At 32.0% G+C, this 27988-nt stretch overlaps 3 protein-coding genes across 4 annotated transcripts; 1 reads left to right on the forward strand and 2 right to left on the reverse strand.

The window, feature by feature from the left end:
* Positions 1-2078: 2078 nt before the first annotated feature.
* On the reverse strand, positions 2079-4994 carry LOC127258547 (transcription factor TCP5-like). Of its 2 annotated transcripts, none has more exons than XM_051285425.1 (3): positions 4858-4994; positions 2667-3641; positions 2079-2574 (listed from the first exon to the last, which is right to left on the reverse strand). In XM_051285425.1, exons 2-3 carry the CDS (start codon positions 3522-3524, stop codon positions 2488-2490), a joined length of 945 nt encoding a protein of 314 aa, XP_051141382.1. In that variant the 5' UTR covers positions 3525-3641; positions 4858-4994; the 3' UTR covers positions 2079-2487. The 2 variants fall into 2 exon arrangements, with proteins under 2 accessions (XP_051141382.1, XP_051141381.1); XM_051285424.1 differs by lacking the exon at positions 4858-4994 and adding an exon at positions 3780-4242 and having other exon boundaries at positions 2080-2574.
* Positions 4995-10613: 5619 nt separating this feature from the next.
* LOC127258540 (LRR receptor-like serine/threonine-protein kinase RPK2) lies at positions 10614-14675 on the reverse strand. The gene is made up of 2 exons (XM_051285418.1): positions 14485-14675; positions 10614-14365 (listed from the first exon to the last, which is right to left on the reverse strand). The coding sequence occupies exon 2, from the start codon at positions 14220-14222 to the stop codon at positions 10827-10829; it is 3396 nt and encodes a 1131-aa protein (XP_051141375.1). The 5' UTR covers positions 14223-14365; positions 14485-14675; the 3' UTR covers positions 10614-10826.
* A 10121-nt stretch (positions 14676-24796) lies between these two features.
* LOC127258556 (serine carboxypeptidase-like 25) lies at positions 24797-27912 on the forward strand. The gene is made up of 7 exons (XM_051285433.1): positions 24797-25118; positions 26161-26364; positions 26459-26925; positions 27027-27148; positions 27239-27334; positions 27416-27521; positions 27613-27912. The coding sequence occupies exons 1-7, from the start codon at positions 24851-24853 to the stop codon at positions 27769-27771; spliced, it is 1422 nt and encodes a 473-aa protein (XP_051141390.1). The 5' UTR covers positions 24797-24850; the 3' UTR covers positions 27772-27912.
* Positions 27913-27988: the final 76 nt, after the last annotated feature.

Below are 27988 nucleotides of genomic sequence, written 5' to 3' on the forward strand. Positions count from 1 at the left end.
ATTCCTCTCAATCTACCTTACCAACGAATCAGGCTCTTATACCACTTGTTACGAAAATTCCCAGGAAATCAAGATGAGACGATCAATAACACAAGAATTTGGTAACCCAGTTTGATCACGATGATCTACGTCTGGGGGCGCTGCCAAGTCAAAAATTCTATTATAAACGCAGACACATGTTAAAGTGAGAATACATGGATATTTATAAACTAAGCCTATGTCAATAATATCTAAATCAATCCATAGAATATAATATCTAAATCATATCCCTAGATTTTAGGATATAATCAAACTTCATGTTCCAACAGATATGTTTATTTGTTTTATTTATTAATTATTATTATTATGGTTATTATTTAAACAATTGATTGATAGTATATTTTCATATATATATATATATATATATGCATAAAGTGTATCCTAAAAAAACACTAGAAGGAAAGTAGTATATAACTGGTTAGCATTTAGCAGTAGCCAAATAGACATAACTTAAAACCCTAACATAACTTGGCCTAATTGGGAACTCATTTTTTTTTTTTTTTTTTTGTTGATCTTTGAATATTATTTATTATATTAAAATATAGTATAAATTAAAAAAATTAAAAAATATATTTTTATTAGTGTCTAATGATACTAATATAAAGATATTTGTACAAAAAATTATACAAATATAAAAATACTTTTAATGTTAAATATAATGACACGAAATGTAAATATGACCTTCAGAGGCGGCCGAATGAAGTATTATATTACATGCATGGCGAACTCATAGAACTGAGGTTTTAATAGGATTTTTTAATTATAGAGTTTAGAAAAATAACAATAAAAAAAGTATGTGTGTCATGTTTTGTTAGACAAATAAATCATCATCAATATGATATTTAAAAATAAATAAATAAATTATTGCACGTAAACAAAGTCTAAGAATTTGTTTCTTTTGCAAAATTTCTTCAACCTATTTTACTAAAAAAATTTATATATTATACACACTTATTATTTATTTATGTAATTTTCTAAATCTCATATCAATAATAAGCAAACCCTAAGTAGGTATGTAAAATAAATTTGGAGAGAGAGGTGAGGTGAGGGACCTTCCTAACCCTAATAGCATTGCCAATTGCCATTGTAGGTGGTCCTTAATTAATTAATTATTATAACTACCTACACAATAATCATATATATATATACATATATATATATAGAGAGAGAGAGAGAAGTCAAGCATGGATATATATGATGATGATTGATGAGCAAACCCTAGCTTAAGTTTACTTTTGTACTATTCCAATTCACCCCCCAATGCCCTCTCTCTATATCCCTCTCTTTCTCTCTCTCCTAATTTGGACCACAATCCATCCTTTTTACTTTTTAGTTTTTACGGGCTCTCTCGGTCTATTTCTCTTAGTTTTAAATTTTACTTGGTGAGATATATATATATCTATGAAGACTGATTCATAGTCGTTTGTCCAAAAGTGTGTATTGGATAAATATTTGATCGAACTTAATATCCTGTAAGTTAGGTCCGACAGATAAGTCACACTAGGCGAATTATGTGTGACAGATGATCTAAGGCGTCGAGGGTTTGAATCTATGACTTCACGATCACAAGTCCACACCACACGTCATCTCTTAGGGGACTGGGACTCGGTGGGATATATATATATTGTGTAATGTTGACGTTGCCATAACAGTCTGTCCCATTCACCCATATAACATATATACATATATATAATATATATATATAATTACTTATATTGCTATAACCATAAACTTCTTCTTTAATCTGCTGCTCATGTTATGCATGGATATATATATATATATATATGATGTTAGCTAGCTTGCTTCTCTTGAAATTAATTACTGTCCTTACACAGTAGTAGCAGGTCTTAATTAATGAAATGCAATAACAGACACACATAGACCTCATGTATTGTGTATATATATGTATGTGTAAATGCATCTAATTAATCAAATCTGTGTGCATGTGTGTGTGTTTTATGTATAAAGCTGAAAGAAGAAACAAGAAGCTTGGAGTTGGAGGGGAGGAGTTCGATTATTCAATATGTAAATTAATTAATTAATTTAATGCAGAGATTTCCTTCATTTCTGCAGGTGTGATCAATTACATAACACAGAAAACCTCCCTAATAATATTAATATTAATAATAACAATGTTATAAATCATTTGAGAACTTACCGTCAATCAAATACGTATATATATAAAATTAAATACAAGCAAACACGCAGAACATATATATATATATATATGTAATTAGAGCTGAAATGACAATATTTATGCAAAATCTATGAACACATCGCTCCCCATACTATATAAATATATATATATAAATAATATATTCTTCCTGAAGTATTCCTTCCTTCCTTCCTTCCTCCCAGTGATCGATCGAACAGTTGGAATCGATGAAATTGAAGCATGAAATAATGACAAGGATCGGATCAGAAAATTGACCTGTTAGGTTTTCGCAATCAAATGCGGCCTTTTCTCTGGCCGTCGATCTGATCATCGTTCTGCGGAGGGAGGAGACTGCTCATGAAATGGATCTGCCTCACAGCCTGTTGATGACGATGACGATGAGTATGACATTGAGATTGAGAAACAATTCCAATCGACGACGAAGAAGAAGAAACCGACTCAGAAAATTCACCTGCCGAGGATCATAATCTCCGGCGGACGGAAAATACGACTGTGTTGTGGTTGTTCCAGGCTGATAAACGAAGACCTGATGATGATGATGATGATGATGAGTCGGCATCGGAACCAAGCCGAAGCTCTGCCAATCCTCCTGTTGAGGATTCGGATTCGAATTCGAATTCGATCCATAGCTTCTCGGAGGGTGAGACAGACTCAAATTCGAAGGATCAAATCGAGCATACGAACTGTAAGGATTACTAGAATTGCTGTTCATCAGGTTTTCCTGATTTTCCATGGCGATCATCTGCCTGTCGCCATTGTTGTCTTCTTCATTCCTTCCCCAATTATTCACACTCTCATCTCCACCACCATCACCATCTTCACCTGAAACCCTAATTTTCCCCCCAAAAACAGCTGCCCTAGAAGACGATGACCTCAACGACTGATCATCCCAATCCACAGAAGCTCCGCCGATCTTCAGCCGCTGTTTCTCAGCCTGAGAAGCCACCACCATTTGCTGGAAGCTTCCGGGAGGAATCTGTAACGGCGGCAATTCGTCAATTTCATGCTTAGCTGCATCAAGGAGCCAATCAACAACTTTGCTCGGCTGGCTAAGCCCCAACCTATCTTGAAGATCATACAATTGAATGGCAGTGGGAACCGAAAGGCGAACGCGCCGGTCTCTGAGGCCTCTTACAGTGCAGACTTTGCTGTGCCGATCTTTTCCTCCAAATGCTTTCGACACACGCACGATCCGCGGATCTTTTAGCCTCGACCAAGCCGTGGTTGTCGAGGGCCTAAACGCGAGTTTGGAATGATCGCTACTGCTGCTTTCTTGCTTGGCCAAATCTGCAATCTCCCTTGGAATCATCTTTTTTATCTCATAGTCAATCAAAGTTCATGCCAATGGAAGTGTTGATGGTGTTTATAATGGTTTCGAGGTTTTTAGATCTCGAAAGAACCCTCAGAAGAGATGTAAGAACCAAACCTGCAAGAAACAGAAGGTTTTATCAGCTGGATTTGCAGACATTACAGAATTTAGATGTACACTTATAGATCCATACAAATCAAGAACAGATTTTTGAATATGGAGAGAGAGGAATGACATAATTGAACAATCACTTACTGTAATTCTTCTGAAACTACAATGATTCTTGCAGAACTAAGCTATCCATAAGATATACTGTCTAAAAACGCAAGACTTGTTTCAATTTTCTAGTCGAACCCCTCAAAAGAACAAGATGATGCTTCATAAACTAAAATTCGAAATACCAAAAACAAAAGATATGAAATGAAATGGTGTGTGCAATGTGTGAAAGGAAGATGGAGGTCATCTTCAACCGACCAAGCTCTGCGTTGAAAAGAAAGAATGGTGGGCGTAACGCCACGTGTGCATCGACATCCAATGTGGTGCTAGTCAATATCTTATCAAATGCCCTCATCATCTTGCCTTATTGTGCAGCTAACTTGATCACAGGAATTGCTAATTAAAAATGAGTGATTCTGGTTAATGAATATGATTTTCGCCTAATCGAAACCAAACTATATATGGAGTTATATACTTTTGTCTACTTACGGGGACCATTTCTCTCCAGCACGTCGTCTAGAGTAAAATAAAGGGCTTTAATGTGCTAGCTTTATCGACAACTACAAAAAGCATTATGGTTGCTGCATTCCTTTCATACGCAACTCATCGACATATATATATATATATATGCACCCTTTACATTGCCAAAGACAATAACCATTTGCAACTACAAGTTTTTTTTTTTTCTTTTTTTTCTTCATTGAATCTACTAATATCACAAACTTAAAATCACATTCCAATTTCATCACTTCTTTTGTAGCTCTAAGATACGATTGATTAGCTAGCCACAATTCATAATCAAAACTAAGGCTTTTAACAAATATATTGACATTCATACTTTCCTAAAAACAAGTTTCCGGATGATCACAATGGCTCCATTCTTTTTGAGATTTTTATTAAGTTTCTTTACTGTGAAATTCCCCTATGAAAATAGGTCAATTCTTCTTACAAAATATTAATAAAACTAGTGTCTAAATGAAAAACAAACACACATAAAGAACCCTAATTATGTTTGGGAAAATGAAATTAGAACATAGAAGAAACTTAAAATAAAGATGTATTCCATAGTATATGATTGCTGGAAATCATTTGGACTAAAAAGTGAGAGCAACTTCACCTTGATGTAGCCTTATGGCAGTGAGGGACCAACTGATTTTTCCCCATACATAACTCTCAGGACCACTCACGTATTGGTTTTTCTGCAGCAGAGAGATTTTTAAAAAGAAAAAAGATTGTTTACAAATTACATATATATTTATCAGATATATATACATATATGGATATATATAACATCTATAAACAAACACAATATTTCAAGAAAATAATAAAATCAAAGTCTCGACAGCCCACAAAATGCCAATTGAATTAATTAGCCGTGCTGAGGTTTCCTTTGGCACAGTGAAGAGAATTTTAAATGTGCCCTTTTGACAAACATCACTAACATTATATATATATATATAGATTAATGATTTGCATAAGATGTGGGCAGTGGAAACTGACAGATGATTTTAACAAACACAGTAATCAAATTGCATGCTACAAATCGATCAGTGAGATATGAAACACACAAAACAAGAAAAAAAGAAACTGAATTCTCTTGCCTCAATTTGCTGGATCTTTCAACTAAAGGTGACTGTGTGTGTGTGTGTTCATCAATTCAATCTGTGTTTGGATGGCAACTGATCATGACTTGACAGATAACTGAACTTGCCATTATTTTCTGCACTCTATCATCATTAAGGTTATTAATTTTTTCTGGTTGGAAAAAAGGGGGTGTTTTTGCACCCCACCCCACCTAACCTATTCAAAACCTAGTTCTTAAAACTGCAAAAATAATTGACAATAAAGCTTTAATTATGTGTGATTCATAGCACTAAGTTGGGAGTGTTTTTAAGCACTGAGAAGACAGCTTAGTAAATGAGGCAGTGTTATCTTACAATTATTATACATAGATACATACATACACTTTTTTGTTGATCACATGACTTTGTCAAGAGCCCTCAGAACAACGGGCTGTCCTAGTTTCTGCCATTTCATTTCATCACAATTAATGTACACCATTAAATGGAAGAAACTAATTTCTTATCCTACTTCTAAAAAAATTAAATTAAATCAATCATAAATGTTAACACAAATGCAATAAAAGGATTAGGGTTTGAAGTTTGATCCCCTAATATCCACTAAATGTGACTTTTTAATATTAATTTAACATGGAGATCTGATTATTCTGAATAATCTTAGATTTGAGATTTGAGAGGTTTATATCTATTTACATGTGTTCTTCAATAGTAGAAGAATTGGAAAAATACAAACAAACACCTCTCAAGGACTTTTCCTTGTGAGGAAGGGAAAGCAACAGGGGTGGATGACTCATGATAGGAACTCCCGGACCCCAACTCCCACCCATCTATCCATCAAAACTAAGAAGCAACAATTGTTTGGCTCCCGGGAGCTCCCAAGATCAAGACTCAAGAAACAGAAGAAGTGAGTGATGAACAGACAGTACTTATGATGATCGATGAGAATCCCAAAATGCATTCAGTGAGATTTTATATATACAGAAATAAAATCATATAATATATAATATATAATAAATGGTCCCCAGATCCCAGGCATGCATGGAAGCAGGGCTTTTTGGTCAGAATTTCAATGATACGTCCCTTTTACTATATATCACCACCCTATTCAACTAGTTAATTTGAATTCAACAATCCCACCGGCCGACATCACATATACAAATATATACATATATATATATATAGAGAGAGAGAGAGAGTCAGAGAGAGAGAGGGATAATACCCCCATAGCCTACCATGTTCTTGCATGATCACGTGATTCTAGTTTTGGATCCTAACTTTGCTTTAGTTTTGCCAATCTTTTAGTTTGAATTCTAAGAGTTCAAATCGAACATAACTGACTGTGACATATATATGTAGATATCACGTAGTTATCGAAATATAGATAAGGGACGATTAGGTTCTAGCATGACTTTATCATGCGTAACACTTTAGACTGATTGAACGATTGCGTAGTTCACAAGAAGACCACAAGTTTTAATTTAATGTCTATCACTCTTTTGCGAAAATAACAAGCTGAAGACTCTTTTCGAGCCCGACTTCTTGGTTGATTTATCAAGCATGTCTTGAAGCCAAATCAAGAATAACTCCTTGGCTTTGTTCACTCTGCAATTACTTTTACTTTTTTATCATTCAACCATCATAATTCCCTATAAAAATGTACTTCCCTCTGTCTTATGCTCATAGCTCAACTATTGGTCATGTAGATTAAGAAAAATATAACTTTAGTATTATTTGTGTACTCTTTTGTAAGGATGTAGTTGGAATTTTACAGGTTTAGTAATGTAACTTTTGGGTTAAACATTTGTATAAATAGATGGGAAAAATTGTAAGTGTATATTTAAAGAAAAACTGTATTTTACTAAATATGGTATGAACACCGGCTTGGATCAGCATACGTTATACAGATAATTAACATATATTTGTACATATCTTGGCATATTTATAATACTAACACAAGTTATATTATAAGTCAGCATATGTTATACTATGTGTAAACATATGTCGGTTATGTGTATGACATATATTGATCCGATCAAATTAGCACCATGCTGACTTGGCCGAATCAGCACAAAATCCGCAGCCTATGAACACACTTTTGATAGACCGACTAAAATGGTAAAGTGAACAAACTTTTACAAGACAGGTGGAGTATTATTTACAAATATCCATTGAAATAACTATCTAAACCAAAAATCAAAACCGAAATCCAAAAAATCACCAACTACGCACACCTTTTTGTTTTATTGTAGTATTGTATTTAGGCTTTGGAAATATATGGATTTGGGTTTAATATGTTTAATCGCCAACCATTGGACATAGTAAATATATGGGTCAATAATTCTTTTGCATAATGAGGGTTATGTGAAAGGATATTTAAATTACAAAAGAAGTGATAATTTTTCCGAGGAAAAAGTATAAAGGTTTAGGGTCAGTGCAGTTTGCTATGTAATATGGAATCTACATGGTAAATTTGGGGAAAAGAACAATATTATCATCGTGTACTTGAGATCCCTTTATTGTTTATGTTATTTACTTGAAGCATTGCTAGATATATAGGTATTTTAACAATTAAGTCCTAGGCATCATTAATGTTACCAAAACTAACATAGCTTGCTATTGTGAACTTTTCCCGGCATCAATATGGCAAGCAACTTAGCCAATCACACCATATTACTCAGGACCGATACAGAAGACTAAAACAACGATATCAAACTAGTTGAGATACAAATTTCCATCCAGCTTCAGACAAATGATATAAACAATGAGGGAAGATTTCCATCCTAAACATTGAATTCCTTAAACAATACTTTAAAGTCCCTACAAAGTACAAACCTAATCAAAGGTATAGATCTAAATCAGCATCTCCTATAAATATATCCAACATGATTGTTCACTTGTATTTTATTGTTAAATTTACTAATTTTCTTCTAAAAACATTATATTTTCTTTTCCATTCAAAGTATCACATGAATTAATCAATTTTTATCTGTTTTAAAACATCAAAAAAAAAATACAAACGAAAAGCATAAGCGAGCAAGCCCTTAATGAAAATTAAAGACACCACTTACATCTATATACAAAAGGTACTCAACACTCCTTTTTTCTTCATCAGTTGTTTTAGTAAGCAATTGATAGCACACATACATATATATACATACACATATACATACAAGTAGGCTGGCAAAGCCTGCATGCAGGCTCATCCACAGTGTATAAGCGTGGCATGGTGCTTGTACTAAAAGTTAATATATCATGTGAGAAAAGTTTCACTCATGTCGGAAATATAGACCACTAAAGAAAGATCATCTGATCAAAATTTAACAAAACACATACACATGTGTAATTTGCAGAGGCAATAAAAACAAACAAACAGAAGAATCTATACTTCTTTATCAACAGAAATTGAAATGGCATGCAGCAAAATTTGACAATGCAATAAGCACAGAAGTGTTTTGACATAACTTAGACAGATTCAGATGAAGTGGGCAATGATAGGTACCTACAGTAAATGATGTTCTTGACTGATTTTCCCCTTTAACCTCCTCCTGCCATTTTAGTACACAGCCCACCTGTTCTTTCCCTATTCATCAAGGGGTGTGTTTGTTTTTTACAGTGTCACTTATTGTCATGCCCTGCAAAAAATAACACACCACTACAACCAACAGTTCAAAACCATGTAGAGATAAAAACAGAGCAGTCAGTCTGAGCAAACAATGACATACATGAATACGTACATATAAAAGGATCAGTTTTTTGTTTCATTACTACTCAGGTTTCCCCAAAGTAACCTTATGCTATCTATGTAGACGACTACATTCTTGTCACTTGCTATGTGCTATCCAACTTCAGAATGAAGTTTGTAATCAGAAAGTGATGGACACCATTTGGATCATTTTGAAACTTAAATTGGGCTGGACATGACCTGTGAGAGTGAGGTGACCCAATCCAAGTCGAACCACTGTTTATCATCCAATGCAATCTATGAATGTTACTAAAGAAAGCCCTATCCATGCTTTGATTTTGAGCAATTTTCAAGCACAGTGAACTGTAGAGTGTAGACCATATCACAATAGGCCCGTTACTCCTCAAATAGGAGAGTTTCATTACTAACTAAACTAGGATGTCGCAAGATTAGTAATTGCTGCCCAGGTAAAAATTGTAATGCAAGAAAACTAAAGAAATGCCACAATATACTCATCTTTCCTGGCAAAAGAAACTATAGATTCAATAAGCAGCCTGACCAGAGGCTAACAGGGCAAATGTTGCACATTGTCTTAGCTGGACTCAGATCATTCAGTTAATACTATAATGATAATGAGACAGACACAATAAATATGTTGGTGTTTTAGAAATAAAGCACCAGAAGCAAATGTGTACATGTGTATACATAGATATTTTATCTGCAAGTTTATATGTTTATGCATAGTGATCAAGGAGGATATAACAATCATATTCAACCTATTGAATATGAGACAGACACAATTAACATGTTGGTTTTTTAGAAATAAAGCACCAGAAGCAAATATGTACATGTGTATACATAGATATTTTATCTGCAAGTTTATATGTTTATGCATAGTGATCAAGGAGGATATAACAATCATATTCAACCCATGATTCAATAATGACAGATGCAAAAGTGCTGATATAATCAATATAAAGTGAAATAGATCTCATCCACATAACAAAGAAGTCATTTTAGAATATATGAAACACAATTAGCTAAATGTTAAGCTAAGGAAAAAACTCGCTACAGATATTGGTTATATACCTGTGTTAATATAAGGATCAGTCCTGGCTTAGCGAAGGGGACCATAGAAACTATTCCATCTGGAGAAAGATGTTTACAACTTTCAGAATTAGAGTGGATTTTATCCACACGACATAGCCTGAGGCCGACAGATCCCTTTCAAGATACTGCAAGTCACAATTTGGGAGATCCATGACCATGACCATACTATGACACTGGATAAACCTGCATGAAAAATATGATTCCAACAGCCTCTACTTGCTCTATACATGCCCATAAGAATCCAAATCTTTTAAAGTTGTTTTGAGCCTCCTTCACTTATAAGCTAGGAGAGTTTTCCAACATTTTTCGCTGTGGGAACCAAATCCTAATCAGGATCAATGTCCAATACGGGCACCATAGCTTTGATATCATGTTAAGAAGAAATACGGAGTTCCAACTTAAACTCAATTGGTATTAATAGGAGTAGCACTTCACCCTTATAAGCTAGGGGAGTTTCCCAACATTTAATTCAACAATAAATAGAAATGAGATACAAGTATACACTGCAAAAAACAAGAATTTTCATTCTACATCAAGGCTGTTTAACTGTGAATTAACACGGAAAACACAATATACAAGCAGCTACAACTAAGCTAAGGACAGCAAGAAGACACCGAAAAAGCACTTTTCCAAAAAAAGTGCAGGATCACTTGTTAGAGTGGCTTACCTTTCTACAGACTGCTATGTAAAATTAAAGGACTCCTTTCTGTACAGCTAACTCAATGGAGGTTGAAGTTGTTTTAGACGTTTGACCACCTGTTTCATCGTGGGCCTGGTGGAGAGAGTTTCGACTGTGCATATCACAGCCAAGTGTAATACTTCAACCAAGTCATCATGCGGGCTTGCATCCCACAACCCGGCAGTAAAGAATTCCTTGGCATTACCTTGCCGCAAGAGCATACATGCCCAACCCACAATGTTGAAACCGTTTCCAAAGGAAGAAAAGGATGGATCCAGTGCCTTCTTGTCAGAGATCAACTCTAGCAACACAATCCCATAGCTATAAACATCAGCCTTGTCAGAGACACGGCAAGTCATTGCATATTCTGGGGCAACATATCCAAAAGTTCCTGCAACCCCTGTTGTGGCATGAGTTTCTGAAGTCCCAAGAAGCCTGGCTAGTCCGAAATCAGAGAGATATGCATTGTAGTCCTCATCCAACAGTATGTTGCTAGGTTTCACATCACGGTGGAGAACCCGTGGTACACACTCATCATGTAAGTAGGCGAGCGCACGAGCAATGTCCAAGGCAATCTTGTGGAGTACCCTCCAATCAACACCTCTAGTGGATCGTTCCTGTATGAACTTTTCGAGGTTGCCACCAGGTAAATAGTTATATATAAGAAACATCTCAGTTTCACTGGCATAATACCCTATCAAAGTCACAAGATTAAAATGACGAAGTCTGCCCAGGGTTTTAATTTCTGCATCGAATTGTTGAATACCTTGGAAACGCCCAACTGCAAGGCATTTTATGGCAACAGGGACACCTGGAGCAATCTCAGCTTTGTAGGTCGCACCAAACCCACCACTGCCAATGCAGTTGCTTGCATTGAAACATCCTGTAGCTTGCACCACAATGTCATACGTTAATGGAACCCCGATGTCAATAAAGGTGATTACTTCCTTCCTGGCAGTTCCACACACCTGGGAACCCGGTTTCCACTTTCTGGTGTAAAAGTAAAGGACAATAAGAGCAAAGAGCACAGAAACAATGGCTGTTGCAGAGGTTATAGAGGCAATTTCAATTGAGTTGAAGCCATCTTTCCCTTGTTTTCGGCCTGACGGTGTTGATGGGGTGGAAGATGCCTCATTTTGTGTGTTTCCTAATCTTCCTTGTTCCATCAAAGGAGAAGAAGAAGATGGTGCAAGGCAATTCAAAGAAGGGTTCCCAAGGATGCTGTTGCATTCGATCATACTATTGTCCACAGCCAACGATCCAGACAAATCATTGAAAGACACATTAAAGACTGACAGGGTGGAGATATTTGCCAATCCAGCAGGGAACTGTCCGGAGAGCTTATTATTGTTCAGGAGAAGGACCTTCAAATTCCTCAAGTTCGCAAGATCATTAGGAATTTCACCTGATATTGAATTCAAAGACAGATCCAGATATTCCAAAGAGTTTAGTTGCCCCATGCTTGCAGGGATTGAACCATTTAGGTTAATCCCCGAGAGTGATAGATGTTTGAGAAACTTTACTTGGCCAAGGTTGCTAGGAATTGAACCGTGCATTGGATTCCTACTTAAATCAAGACCAACAAGTGAACCCAGATTTCCAATGCTGGGAGGAAGAGTCCCTGTAATTTGGTTTCCAGAAGCATCCAATAGAATCAAAGTCTGGCACAGCATGGCAATACCATTTGGAACTTGACCAGATAACCTGTTGTTTGAGACATTAACTATAATACCTCCAACATGATCACATTTCTCAAAGAATGTTCCAGGAAGGCTTCCACTAAGCTGGTTTTGGCCAGCAAGAAATGCATAAACTGTTTTCTTACCGAGTCTTTCACGTGCAACAGGCATTGCCTGCAGGGAGCCAGCAAGGTTGTTGGAGCCAAAATCGTGCAATACTGAAAAGCTATCACTGGCTCCATATAACCGCAAAGATGTTTCAATCTTAGTTCTATATCCAAAATATGACAGATAAACAGATGATGGATCATAAGGATATAATGCATCCCAATGCACAGATTGTACAGGAATGCAAGATGTGTAGTTAAACTTGGGGATGGAACCTGACAGATGATTCCTGCTAACATCGAACAAAACCATGCATGGAACGGGGATCTTGTTGCTGACCTCCCCACTAAGTTTGTTGGAGCTTACATTAAGGAAATGCAGCTTCTTGCAGCTGCTAAGCCCCTCAGAAATTTCACTAGTGATAAAGTTTTCAGCCAAATTCAGCATCTCCAAGTTATCACAGGAACCCCAACTACCCGGAAACTTCCCCTGCAGCATCGCTTGAGGAGCCCACAAAATTTTCAAGCTGGAAAGACTACTTACTTCTTCCGGTAGCGAACCTAAATAAAAATTGTAGTCATTGACAGTATGGCTTTCCAAAGCAGAAGTATTTGGAAAAGGATCCCACAAGTTAGACAGCACAAGGACAGACAACTTCGTACAATTACCAAGGGCAATGGGTATGGGACCTCCGAAACTGTTCCTTGACAGATCCAGCACTTCCAACACACTCAATTGACCAAGCTCTCGAGGAATATCCTCCTCCAACAAATTTGAATACAGAAGCAGAGTCTTCAACCCTCTGCAATTTACAATAGTTTCTGGAATACCTTCAGTCAAGTAATTCCCAGAAAGATCCAAATGCTCAAGCTTCCCACAATTATCCCCTATCTCAGTCGGTATCGAACCACTAAGTCCATTGAAGGACAAGTAAAGCCCCCTCAAATCTTTGAACTGCCCAATAAGCCCTGGAATCAATCCATCCACTCGATTCCCAGCTAAATTCAGAATCTGAAGCCCAACACAGTTAGATAAAGAAGACGGTATTTCCCCTGCAATCTCATTGAATCCCAAGTTAAGAACTTTTAAATTCTTCAATCCACTAAACTGTGCAGGCAAAGAGCCAGAAATCAAATTCCCTTCAAGATCAAGAACCTCAAGCTTCTCCATTCCCCATATCTCCTCAGGAATCACCCCACTGATTTCATTGAACGGCAGAGATAAATTTTTAAGCTCACTAAGCTTTGCAACAGCCCCAGACAGCTTACCAGAAAAAAAATTTCCATTACTACCTACACAAAACCTCCTCCTAATCCCAAACCCATAAAATGGATAGTGAGCAATTCTAGCACATGGCCGAGACTTACCTCCACCGGGAGCATTCAACGCTACAACACGATAATTTGAATCGCAAAAAACCCCAGTCCAGGAGCAGTGATCCGAGCCATTCAATTCCCAGGTGCTCAGCGCTCCGTAAGGATCTGAGAGCGCCGCCTTGAACTCTAATAGAGCAGATTTATCCACATCGTATCCCCAAACGGCGTCGTTCTGAGCTAAACGCAAAACACAGAGGAACATCAAAAGCTCCAATGGCTTGTGGAGACGATGACAGTGACACTTGATGATTGCAGCAAAACGAGCCATTGCTAAACCCCAAATACTAAACCTGATTCTATTCCTACAATAGAAAAACAACGCATTGCGGTTACTTTTCTTCCAATTCCTGAAAAGGATTCCACCGAGCTCTGGCTCCAGAAGCTGGATTACTTCACTCCACCAGCCGCCCACTGCTTTTCCAATTAACGATTAACAATAGCAGTATTAGACCATTAAACCACCATGGAAACTAAAAGTAACAGTTACAACCTCCAATTATACAGAGTCTGTCATTTCAACTTTTACTCACGAATTATTGCCCATCTTTTCGGAAAATTGAAGAAACTTTTGTTAATCGTGGTGGATGGGCAATGCTGGGGCCCGATGGAGGATGGGGACCAGAGGAGACTAGCGGTCAATCAATGCATCACCTCCTCCTCCGTCAATCGAGGTGGGCGAGCTACGGCCCAAACCCTAGCTGTCAGTGTCGCTCGCTTGGGTTCCACTCCTACTCCATGGATGAATCTTTTAATTATTATTACTGAGGTCCCCGTAAATAAATTCTTCGTTGGTATAGAAAATTAAAATAATATTTTGTATTAAATAATTAATTTTATAAAATAAATAATATATATTAATATGTATTTATTTGTATTTTTTAATAATATTTATGAGAATTATTATGTGAATGATTAATTTATCTATTTGGATTTGTATAAAATTGATTTATTAAAACAATTAATTAAGATCTCAATATTATGTAAATATAATGCATTTTAAATATCGAAAAAAAAAAAAAGATTATATATCTTTTATACAAATATATTCCAATAATATATCTTCTAAATCCATAACCAAAATTTAGAAGTATTAAAATATTTACATAACTGAACCAAAACTATACATTTATTCGTTCTGTTCATTGTTGCTATGCAACTAAGGTTGTCCATACCTCAAATTGTATTTATAAAATAAAAAATATCTTAGTTTAATAAAAAAAATTAAATTGTATTTTTAAATTGAATTTTTTATTTATATGCAATTAAAGTGGTCCGTGCCTCATATTGTATTTAAAAATTAAAAATATTTTTGTTTAATAAAAAATTAAAATTAAAATGAAATTGAATTGATAAAAATTTTTAAATTAAATTTTATCGGATAAAATAATTAAAATATATTGATCTTTTTACTATTTCAAACTAAAATTAACCACGTTCATTTGAACCAGTTTTTAATAAAAATATTTTTTTTATAATATATTATATCAAAATACTATTTTAATTAAATATCAAATCAATCCTCCATTTAAAATAAATTTTAAACCATAAAAGAAAAATAGATAACAATTAGTAATATTAATATAACACGTACTAAGCTATTTTCACTTAAATAGATGTAAAAATTATATAAATCTTTATAAAATTATATTTTCAAGAATTCATTTAAAATAAAAAATAATTAATTTTTCTTATTATTATTATTATTTATAAACGCCTATAATTATTTTTAGTAAAATACATGAAAAAAAATACACAGATTTTATAACCCTGTTTGTTACTTTGTTGTTTTGAAAAAGAAGTTTTAAGAAATATAAAAATATATATACTTAGGGTGTGTTTGTTTGGGAGTTTGGATTTTGAGTTGGGATTTGAACAGTAAAAATTTTGAATTTGAATAGTTGTATGATGTGATATAAATAGGTGCTGATGTGATGTTTTGAATGTAAAATTGATTTTTACTATAATATAAAAAATGAAAAATATGTGTTTGATTTGATGTTTTTTGGGGGAAAAAATTGGATGAATAGTGTAAATCCAATCCAATCCCCCAAACAAATACACCCTAAATATAAAAATATTAATTTAATTTTTCTAATAAATATTGTCGAACGTTCGCAAATAAATTCAAATTTTTTTGTGAATATAACGAGTCAAAATTTATGTTTGTTTTCGACTTGTTTAACTTAACGAACGAACTCAAAAGAATCAAATCGAGCCAAGCTCGTGAACTATTCATTTATTTCTAAACACACAGGTTCTTTTATCAATTCTTTTTATTAATATTCACTATTTATTTTTTAAAAATTAAAAAATATCTAATTATATTTTTATTTTTATTTTTATATCATAATAAAAATTAATTTTATTAAATTATCATATCACAACTTATTTATATTACAACAGTTTTTCAATTTAAAATTTTTATTATTGAAATCTAAAACTTCAAAATCCTAAAAAAACACAGTGAAAATATAAACAACAAAAGTCCCCAATTAAAAATAAATAATAAAAATAAAATGTGAGAATGACGAGACGGGCACTGTTTATCAAACATATTTTTATTCATTTGATACTATTTACTTTTAAAAATATCACATCAAATATATTTATTTCACAAAATATTAAATTAAATACTAACATTTTATTTTATTCAAATTTCCAAATTTTCAAAAACTTTCAAAAATCCCTATCTAAATATTGTGGATATTGTCTGTTTTCTGAAATATGTGTAATAAAATATCTGCACCAGTGCCACTACCAAGAGATTTTCCAGAAACAGGGCAGGCGTTACTGGTCCTTGTATTTCTTAAAGAGTCCAGGACCTTGATATCCAAGTTGACTTGGAGCGTCCTTTAGCGATCTGAACGGTGCGCTTATGAGTGGGGGTCGAGGTACCGGGAGTCCTAAAGAATATCTGTGAAATTACGGTTAAGCGTCTTGATTTCTGCAAGCTCCAGGGACTTCCAGGCCACCCGCATTTTTAACGGTGAGGATCGACGTGGTCTTCTGGTCCAGTTTGTAGTGGACTAATCGGATAAATTTGCCTTTCGAAAAAATCTATATGAAAACTTACTTAATTTGAATTAGAGAAATATGTATTGGTCGTCCCACCATAATTGAACTTAGAAAAACGATATTTAAGACGATAATATTTAATTAATTAATAATAATTAGCTATATATAATATTATTATATTATTTTTTATATAATAAATAATATTTATAATTTTAAAATAAATATAATATATAAAATTAAAAAAATTAAAAAATATTTTAAAATATTTTAAAATTATATAAAAATTAAAAAATATATGTAATATAAAATTTTTTATAAGTAAATAAAAAAAATATTTTTATTTATTTATTATATAAATTAATTTTATAAAAGATAGGGTAATTTAAATATAGATAAAAATATTTATTTTTTGAGAAGAGAGATAGAAATAAATAGATTTTGAGTAACTTTTACGTCATTTATAATGTTGTATGTTATGTAGTTAATTAAATTTATATTTGTTAAATATATTTTAATTTAATAATTTTTAAAAAAAATAAAAATATATCAAATGTTACGAAATAAATAAAAATAAAAATAATGTCAATGGTGGGAAAGAGAAAGTATATTAAAAATAAAAATAAAATTAGATAGATATGAGAACAGTGGTTGTGTGAATGAATTAATTAATGTTCGCTTCTCATCGACCATTTCGAGAAAAATCTGCAGCGAAAATTCGTCATTAAATGTTCCATTGACCAAATGGATGTATTTTTTTTATTTACTTTTTAATTTGAATTTTATCATTTTAACTTTGTAATTTTTTAAAAATATATAATATTAGTTTGTCTAATTTATTTTTTTTATTCGATTTTTAATATATAGAATTTATATTCTCTATCAGTTAACAAACAATATTGCAAAATACGAAAATGGACTATTTGTGCAATTGTAGTTTATTTTTGGAGTGATGAATTAAGATAAAATGATCGAATAATAAATAAAAACGTAAATAGTGCATAGATTTACGAGATTCACCATGTTGGTTATGGAGAATAAATTTATCAATAATAGCTACGTTACATATTATAAATTTCATATCTCTAAATCTATTTAAATAAAAAAAAAAAAAATACATCAGACGAACTCAACTCGATACCAACTTAAAAAGCCCAATACTGCATACCGTCGGTCGAGGACCACTCCGCATCCCCGGACCCAAGCAAGGGGTTCACCCCCTTGACCCCCGACTTGCTGAACGGACAGAAAACTCAGCAAATTGACAAACTAGATTTAAGATATATATATCAACAATTTAAAATCTGAATTGGATTTGAGTTAAACATTGGATCCAGTTGAACAATTATTCCAAACCACAACTTTCATAGAGTGTTTGTTTTCCTTGTTTCGTAAAATAGTTTGAAAGAATTTTTTTTTTATGTAAAATAAAAATAAATAATAAATCTGTCTAATGTATTAATTTTTTTGAAAATACATGTGTGAAAAAAAAAAACACACCTCGGGAGTATTTTTTAAGGGATTTTTATAAAATATTTTTGAAAATATGGAGTAGTCTTGCATAATTTTTAAAAGATTTTGCGCAATATTTTCTAAAATACGAAATAAGCCCATGCAATTTCTAAATTACGAAAAAAAAAAAAAAAAATTGTACAAACTTTTCAAATTATAAGTAAATTGTAAATAATTTTAACTTATTAATATCATAAGAAAAAAAAATAAGTTTTTGCTATTGAAATTTTTCATAGCAAAAATGATCATGGGTATAGGAAACACCAATCAACTACATGGAATTGTACACTCAACTCAATTTTTTAAAATATGATTCTCAATATATATCCTATTTATATAAATTTATATATTTATAAAAAATAACAATTTAATATCAAATATTATTTTGTATATTATCGACACAATTCCAGTCATTTAGGATTTTGTAGCAAAATTTGCTACAGATAATTGCTATAGGATCCGTGAAAAAATTGCAAGAAGTGTTACTATATTAATATTGATATTTTTAAATAGTATAATAATATAGTAAAATAAAAATAAAAAATAAATTAATTGTCTACGTATTTTAGAATATTTTAGAAAGGTTGCTGGTATTAATTTTTTGTAGAATGAAGTATCATGTTGAATAATTGATCAATCCAATTATTAATTTTGTGGTTAATATTAAACAGGGTAGGGTAGTAATTAATCAAATTTATTTAATCAAAACAAGATGATGTCACTAACAATTAACAATATGATGTCTTAGTTTAAATTAATTACAACATATTTAAGGTATGACAAGCTAATTTATTTTGTATAACTATATGATATTATTATATTTTGATACTCAAATTGTTAATTAATTTTGAAATGGATTGGAGATTATCAATTTTCTAATATGTCGATCATTGTTAATTAATTATTCTTAGACACAATTTGAAATTTTAGTTTTAGAAAAGATAAATGGCGTGTATATATATATATATATATATAATTTTATCAAAATAATTTTTAATACACAAAAATATAAAAAAAAATTAAAAAAAAATAAACAATACATCTTAAAAATATATTCGCATTTTCTAACCCATTTAATCCAATTAACTCCAATAAAATCTAATATAATGAACCAATCTCCCCAAATCTATCCAAGGTCGTGAAGAATCGCGATTCATCATCTCGAACTGCATTGTCGTTTATAATCTCTTCCGATTCTGCCGCCGTCAATTTTTCCGATGAAGTTATCCATTACCACCGTCATTCCTCGCCGTTTCGGACTCAATTAATTTTCCATATGGCAAAGTTTTTTTTTGGCCAAAATATCAAAGAAAATATAGAAAAACTGGTGAATCTCAAACGCAGAAGAATTGCCTTCATACAATTCTTGTATGCGACGGAAATGTGATCAATATGAACATGTAAGATTTTTTCGTCCAAATGACATTTTTTGAGATATTTCGTTAAAAAAAATTATTTTAAGGGTTTATTATTTGTTAATCCTATTGCTATAGGTGAATTGAGTATTAGAGTATTGGATTATTTACACTTTAATCGTAAATATTTTGTGTTTTTTAAGGAAGATGAATTATTACTGATAAATAAGGACTTTGTATGGGCACAGATCAAGTGTTGATCCAATCAAATCAGCATTTTGTTGATTTAATTAGGTCAACATATCTTATAAAAACATACAATATATATTTGCATAATACAACATATGTTTATATCATATTTTGAGTTATAATATAACACATGTATTATTATAAATATGCTAAAATTAATATATAATATATATGTTGATTGTCTTTATGTGATCTGCTGACTCGATCAAATCAACACTTATTTTGATTTGATTGGGTCAGCATCGGATCCGCAATCGATGTGTATAGTATAAGAATATGATATCTATGTTAACACATACTCCCTCTGTCTTTTTTTTTTTTTAGTCGTCCCCCGAAATTAGTCGACTTTTCTATTATAGTAATAATTAATAACTAATACTTCTAATTAAAAAAATTTAACTATATTTTATTAACTTACGAATATCTTTAGTTTTATTATTTGTTAATTATAAATTTAGAAGTTGGGCTAAAATTTTAAAAAATAAAAATAATAAATATTTAATATTATATAAATAAATATTCATTTAATTTTAAAATTAAATTTAAATGTAATATATAATAAAAATGTGATGTTTGATTTGAAAATTTATGGGTGAAAAATTAATTAAAAGTAGAGTTGATATTGATTTTTTTCTTTGTTAAAAACAATAAAAAAAAATAGAACTTAATTATAATGCAAAATTATAAACTTATTTTTAATTTCGGTATTTGATGTAAAATATTACTCCCTCCGTCATGCAAATGTGTGCTCATTTGACAAGGCATGAATTTTAATAAAAAGTTAATAATAATTGTTAATTTTTCTTTTTATAGTAAAAAAATACAAAAGTGTAATAATTTTTTAATTAAAAATGAAACGAGAATATATTTTGATGACAACCCAAAAAGGAAAGTGAGCATAGATTTGAATGACGAGTGAGTATATTATAATACAGTGTATACAATTCAGTTAGAGATGGTTTGAGATAGTATACCGAAAATATCGAAATATATTGTATACCGTACCAAATTTTTTAGTTTATTAAAAAAATATCGATATTGTATCAAATAATCAGTATATACAAAAATACCAATTTTTTTAATTATCTATATACACTGAAAATATCCTATTGTATATCGTTATCATATAAAAAAAGTCATATTGTATTGAGATTTTAAAATTTATTCAGTATTCCTTTTACAAGTATGCATGTTATTTCCGTAATTTAGTATTTTTTATTCGAAAATTCGGTATACCAAAATATTTGTACGGTGCGGTAAAATATCATACCAAAAATTTTGTACCGTACGTATGCGATGTGGTATTAAATTTGGTATGTCATAACAAACTATCTCTAACAACCACCAAATTCAAAAATTTTTATGTATTGTTTATATAATTTTTTTTATTACATCTTTTTATCGTATAAATTACATTTAAGTTATTAAAATTATTTTTTTAAAAAAATTTAAATGCATGTATTGATTTTCAAGAAATACAATTATTATTATTTTTTAAAAATTATATCAGTAAATAAAAATTTTAATATTTAAAATTAAAATAAAAAATATTTTAACTTGTAAATTGTAATTTAACATTTTATGAAAAAAAAAATTAATATAACATTTTATTAAATCTATTAATCAAACTAATTAACTATCTAACACAATATTTCTTAAACTGCGTGTCCAAAAGAAATTGGACTAATTTCATGGGACGAAGGGAGTATATGCTAATATTATTTATGATACATATTTGAAATTTTTTAATATATTGATTTTATTAATATATATTTTAAATGTATAATTAACAAAATTATTTTTAAAAAGTTAACTTGTAAGAATATATATAATGATCATGGACGCATATCAGGTTGCTGATCCAATCAATCATATAAACGTAATCGATATATATTTTTGTATAACACAACATATATTGTATTATAAGATATCATATGATGAGTTATAACATAACACATATGTTGTATCAAAATACGTAATGATAGTTTATAATATATGTTGACTACCAGCGTCATGCTAATTTGATTGAGTCAGCAGCACCAGATTTGCATTCAAAGTATCCTACAACATATATTAGATACAGGGTCTGTTTAGACAACAAAAAATAAACAAATACATCAATACTTTTATTTAAATATTTAATAAAGTATAAATAAATTATATAGTATTCCATTGTATTTTAATAAAAATATACAAAATACATTGTGTTTTATTTATTGCACGAAATCTCGTGTGTTAATATAAAATTTGCAGGAAATATCGCCTTAGATCAATTTTTTCCCTTTTTGCATTCCTATTTGAACTGCAACCCATCGATTATTATTATTATTATTATTATTATTATTATTACAAGACTGAAATAAATAAATAAATAATCAGTAGCGTAAATTCCTTAAACGGGCTCTGAATTTGCGCACACATTTTCTATCTTAAAATGGGCAATTCGAGGTATGCATTAATAGCTTAATTTTATCTACATTATCATATAGACATAAATTTTGACCATATCAAAATGTGCTGTCTTTATCCAATTAATTTTAGATTCTATTTAAATACTATGAGTTTTAAAAAATTTTGAAATTTTAAAAAGATTTTAAAGTATTATAAATTTAAGTATTTAATATATAGTATAAATATGTACTATAGATGTGATGTTGTACATATATATATATACATACATATATTGATGCTGCAAATATTTTAAATTTAAAAATAAGTATTTGACGTGATTGTCTTACTTAAAAAAATAACATCATCAAATTGTGCAAAATTTTTGAAAAATTATGTTGAACTTAAAATTGTATTTTTTGGTGTTTAAAATTTATTTTTTTATATTTAATATTCTCTCCAACATTCAAATTTGTGCTTGTTTTTCTTTTCGGATTGTCATCATTTCATTTTTAAGTGAAAAATCGTTACGTTTTTTTTACTTTTTTTTTTACTATAAAAAAATAAATTAACAATTATTACTCACTTTTATTAAAACTTATGTCCAGTCAAATAAACACATATTTGCATGACGGAAGAAATATTTTCTTACAACTTAAAATTGGCTAATCTCTGTAATTAATTGCGACTATATAATAAAAAATTAATGGGACAGATCATAGGTAATAATCAATATGGTGCTATAATTAGCACCTAACTCATTCCCATAAATGAACAATACACGATATTCTAACATAATATATATACATAGTATTATTATAATTAAACGCAAGGTACGAAGAAGTATGTTAGGGTTTGTTCGTTCAACTTTATGTACTCAACAAATACAACTACCATAAAAATAAAATAAAATAAAATAAAAATACAACTACCATTTCTTAAATATATAAATAACAAATTTTCCTCTATAAAATACTCACTTATTACATCATTTTAATGAACTTACCAAACAACCTGATTTTTTTACCTATTCACTTTTATAATAATAAAAAATATTATTATTATTTGTTAATTTACATATGTGTGTTTCTTTTGATTATATTTGAAAATTTTTTATTTGAGTTTGGTATTAAAATAATATATGATACAAATATTTTGTGAGTTCGAAAAATACATAGTCGAAATAGTAGAATTTGAGGAGTTTAGAGTTAAAAGAAACAACAAGGTGAATATATTGTACTCCCTTCGTCTTATAACTATGGTCTTAATTGAGTTGGATACGAGATTCAAAGAATATTGATATTTTATTGATAGTTGGTAAAAAATACAAGTAAAATATTTTTTTGCTCTTGTGAGTGTATTAGTGTAAAACGTAGTGACATTTGTGTAATATTAATGAAAAAAATAATTAAGGATAATTTTATGGTGATATGAATATTTCTGTAAAAATGAGACTATTGTTTAGGAACAAACAAAAATAGTAAATAAAACGATTGTATTGAAATTGAGAGAGTATTATTCCATCAAATTAAATTTAATATTCAATACAAAATATTCTTTTCATATTATTGACACTACTTCTTATATCTCAAATCCTACCAACAAAAAACTAAACAAACAAACCCTTAATTATAGCATCTCCAATCCAGCGTCATTGAGGTTATTTGGGAACCCACCCCAAATCTTGCGCCACTTTTTCGCGTTGCTCTATATTTTTTAATTTTTTTTTTAATTTTTAAATTTTAATTTTCAATTTTCAATTTTATTTTTCTAAATTTTTTAAAAAGTTATTTTAAATTATAAAAATAAAAAATTGTTTAAAATAATAAGAAAAATTAAATATTTGAAGAATAATGATGAAAAATAGAGTTATAGTTAAAGTAAAATTACAGTAGTAATTGTATATTTAGAATTAAAACTAAATAAATGAAATTGACGGGTCTGAGACAACCTTAGTATAGCATATGTTGTCTTAATTGACATAATGCCTTTGTATGCCAAATCAACACACGAACCAACACAAACAAACATAAATGATCATACTTGAAGTAAATCAAATACACATATGTAAAATCGTTACATTAGCTGTAAAAAATACACACAAAAATACATACACATATACATATATATATGTATACGTATTAATGACATCAGTACATCACAGATACATACGATGGATCATTAATGAAGAAATTCAGATGGACCCTCCCATCAATGCTCGCCTCTCGGCTCTCCACCCATGACCCACCCCACCCGCCCCCCTACAAACCTATACGTACACTCGACCTGTATCTATATCTCCACATATATATACATACTTCGATATACTCCAACAGCTAATAATTCAAAAAAAGCTTCACTCTAACATTTCTCCATCGACATGAGGATCTGCGGCGGCTTCCTCTCAAACGCTGTCGTTTTCGGATTAACGTTAACGCTCTGTCTGCACCTGCTAAAATCACAGGCGGGTGACGGTGACGGTCACGGCGATAGAATAGTCGCACTTCCTGGACAGCCTAAAGTCGTGTTTCAGCAGTTTTCCGGCTACGTCACCGTCGACGAAGCCGCCGGAAGATCCCTCTTTTACTGGCTCACGGAGGCCGCCGACAGACCGTCGGAAAAACCTCTCGTTGTCTGGCTCAATGGAGGTAATAATATATATATATATATATAAATATATTTCTTGTAATAGTGAATTGGAAATTAATTGAATATTTGGCCATTAGGGTTTTTACTATTTTTTTGTTTAGAATTTTGGCTCAGTTGCTTAATTAGAGAGTTCTGAAAATGTTTGAGAGTTAATAAAAGGTTAGTATTGATATGTTTTTAAAAATGTTAATGGAAATTAATAGTGGAAAAATGCCTGAATTATGTTTGTGTTTGTTTGATTTTATTTCGAAGTTACAAACGTTGGTTGGGTGCAAAAATTGTCTGAAAAAATGGGGTGTGTAGAAGATGAGATTCTTGGGAGGTCCCGGGAGCGCAACGCCGGATAGATCACAGCCGTCTGTGTTTCAATGTGGGGTGTGGATGAAATTGGGTGTTTAGCTCCTGGTTTATTTTGAAATCTGTTGATTTTGTATTTTATTTTACTGGTTATACTTATTTGAAAATTGCGTAAATTCTATATAGAGTAATTAATGGTGGAAGGTAAACTGAGAGCAAAGAACAATAAATGAAATCACAGACACACCCATTTAATATAAAGTTCTGCAAAATATATTGAATTTGTCAGCATGCTTCTTGCTACAGGGATTGCTCTTCCATCAATCTTTTCTTCTATCACGTACATATTTTATATCTATATATATATATAGAGAGAGAGTTATTTTGCAATTTACCTAAACCCCAGACCCCTTTTTGCAAACACGAAACCCCCCCAAAATTTTGGCCTCATTTTGGGGATGGCACTGTTGGCATTTTCTTCAAGGACAATTATGGAGATCATGTTCATCACCGTACGCAATGATTCTTGAGAGCACCGTGGAGTCCAACTCCAGATGCATCCGCACCGTTCATCTATTGTTTGAATTCCCCCGGTGCTCGGCTCCTGGACCTCCCAAGAATCACTCCCCTTAAACATGCACAACACCTCTCTATCTTCCTTATTTACTGTTGTATCATTTTTTTAAAAATTATTATTATTATTATTTTAACATTTAAATATATATTTGATGAAATAATTATCAGGACCAGGCTGCTCTTCCATTGCTTATGGTGCATCTGAAGAAATTGGACCATTCAAGATCAATAAAACAGCCTCTGGTTTGTACCTCAACAAATACTCATGGAACAAATTGGCTAATTTATTATTTCTAGAAGCTCCCGCCGGCGTCGGCTTTTCTTACACGAACCGCTCCTCCGACCTCCTTAACACCGGCGACCGTCGAACCGGTACGATAATACAAGAACCGGGAAATTGGAATGAACTTATTTTAATTTATTTTAGCATATTATTATTTGTTTTGTTTTTGTTTTCAATTATTAGCAAAGGATTCGGCCCGGTTCCTGGTGCGGTGGCTGGACCGGTTCCCTAAATACAAGAACCGGGAAATATACCTGACCGGGGAGAGCTACGCCGGGCACTACGTGCCGCAGCTGGCGCGCGAGGTCCTGGAGCACAACCGGAGGTCCCGGAGCAAGATCAATCTGAAGGGGGTTATGGTGGGGAATGCGGTGACGGACAACTACTACGACAACGTCGGAACTGTGAACTACTGGTGGAGCCACGCCATGATCTCCGACAGGACCTACCGGCGCCTGCTGAGCACGTGCGACTTCAAGGGCCAGGTCCAGGACTCCTCCCAGTGCGAGAACCTCTACTACTACGCCATGGACAAAGAGTTCGGCAACATTGACCAGTACAACATCTACGCGCCGCCGTGCCGCCACAACTCCGACCGCCACCGCCACCTCCGCCGCCGCATCCGTCTCCCGCATCTCCCTTACCACCCAGTATAATTAATTAATTAATTAATAATAAATTAATTGATTTGATTAATTAATTAATTAATTAAAAATATATATATATACGTTTTTTGTTTTATTAATGGTAGCTGTCGGGATATGATCCGTGTACGGAAAAGTACGCAGAGATTTATTACAACCGGGGGGACGTCCAGAGAGCTCTCCATGCAAACATTTCAGGACATATTCCCTACAAATGGACAGCATGCAGGTAAATTAAATTAAATTAAATTAATAAATTAATAAATTATTGTTAATTTATTATTATATTATTAATTATTTTTGGTGGGCGTTGGTGCAGCGAGACGTTGAACAGAAACTGGAACGACACAGAGACCTCAGTTCTTCCGATATACAGACAATTAATTGCTGCAGGATTGAGAATATGGGTTTTCAGGTAAAATTAAAATTAATTTTTTAAATTTCGATTTTCTGAAATTAATTAAATTAAATTAATTTTGTATATATGGTATGGCAGTGGGGACGTGGACTCAGTGGTGCCAGTAACAGCCACGAGATATTCCCTGGCCCAGTTGAAATTGGAGACCAATATTCCATGGTATCCTTGGTATGTCAATAATCAGGTACGGCACTAATTAATTTACAATTACTATAATATATATAAAAAAAAAATAATAATAGTTATGATTTAATTAATTAATTAATTATGTGTAGGTGGGTGGGTGGACTGAGGTGTACAAGGGGGGGTTGACTTTTGCGACGGTCAGAGGGGCAGGGCATGAGGTGCCTATGTTCAAGCCGAGGGCGGCATTTCAGCTCTTCACATCATTCTTGAAAGGGCGCCCTTTGCCGAGATCATCATCATCATCTTGACAAATCACAGCCGTCCATTTTTATTAGTATTAATTAATATTTCTATGATTTTGCAATGAATCAATCAATATCATCAGTGTCACTTGTCAGGTACTATTAGTGTCGGGGATGAATTATTGAATTAATGATGCTTTAGATCTCTTTGATTTGGATTGATTACCAGCTTAATTACATAATTACTTAAATAATTAATGCGGATTTTAGTTGTATATCAAAG

The sequence above is a fragment of the Andrographis paniculata genome, unplaced genomic scaffold, assembly GCF_009805555.1.
Source record: "Andrographis paniculata isolate CXL003 unplaced genomic scaffold, ASM980555v1 Contig59END, whole genome shotgun sequence".
Taxonomy (NCBI): Eukaryota; Viridiplantae; Streptophyta; class Magnoliopsida; order Lamiales; family Acanthaceae; genus Andrographis; species Andrographis paniculata.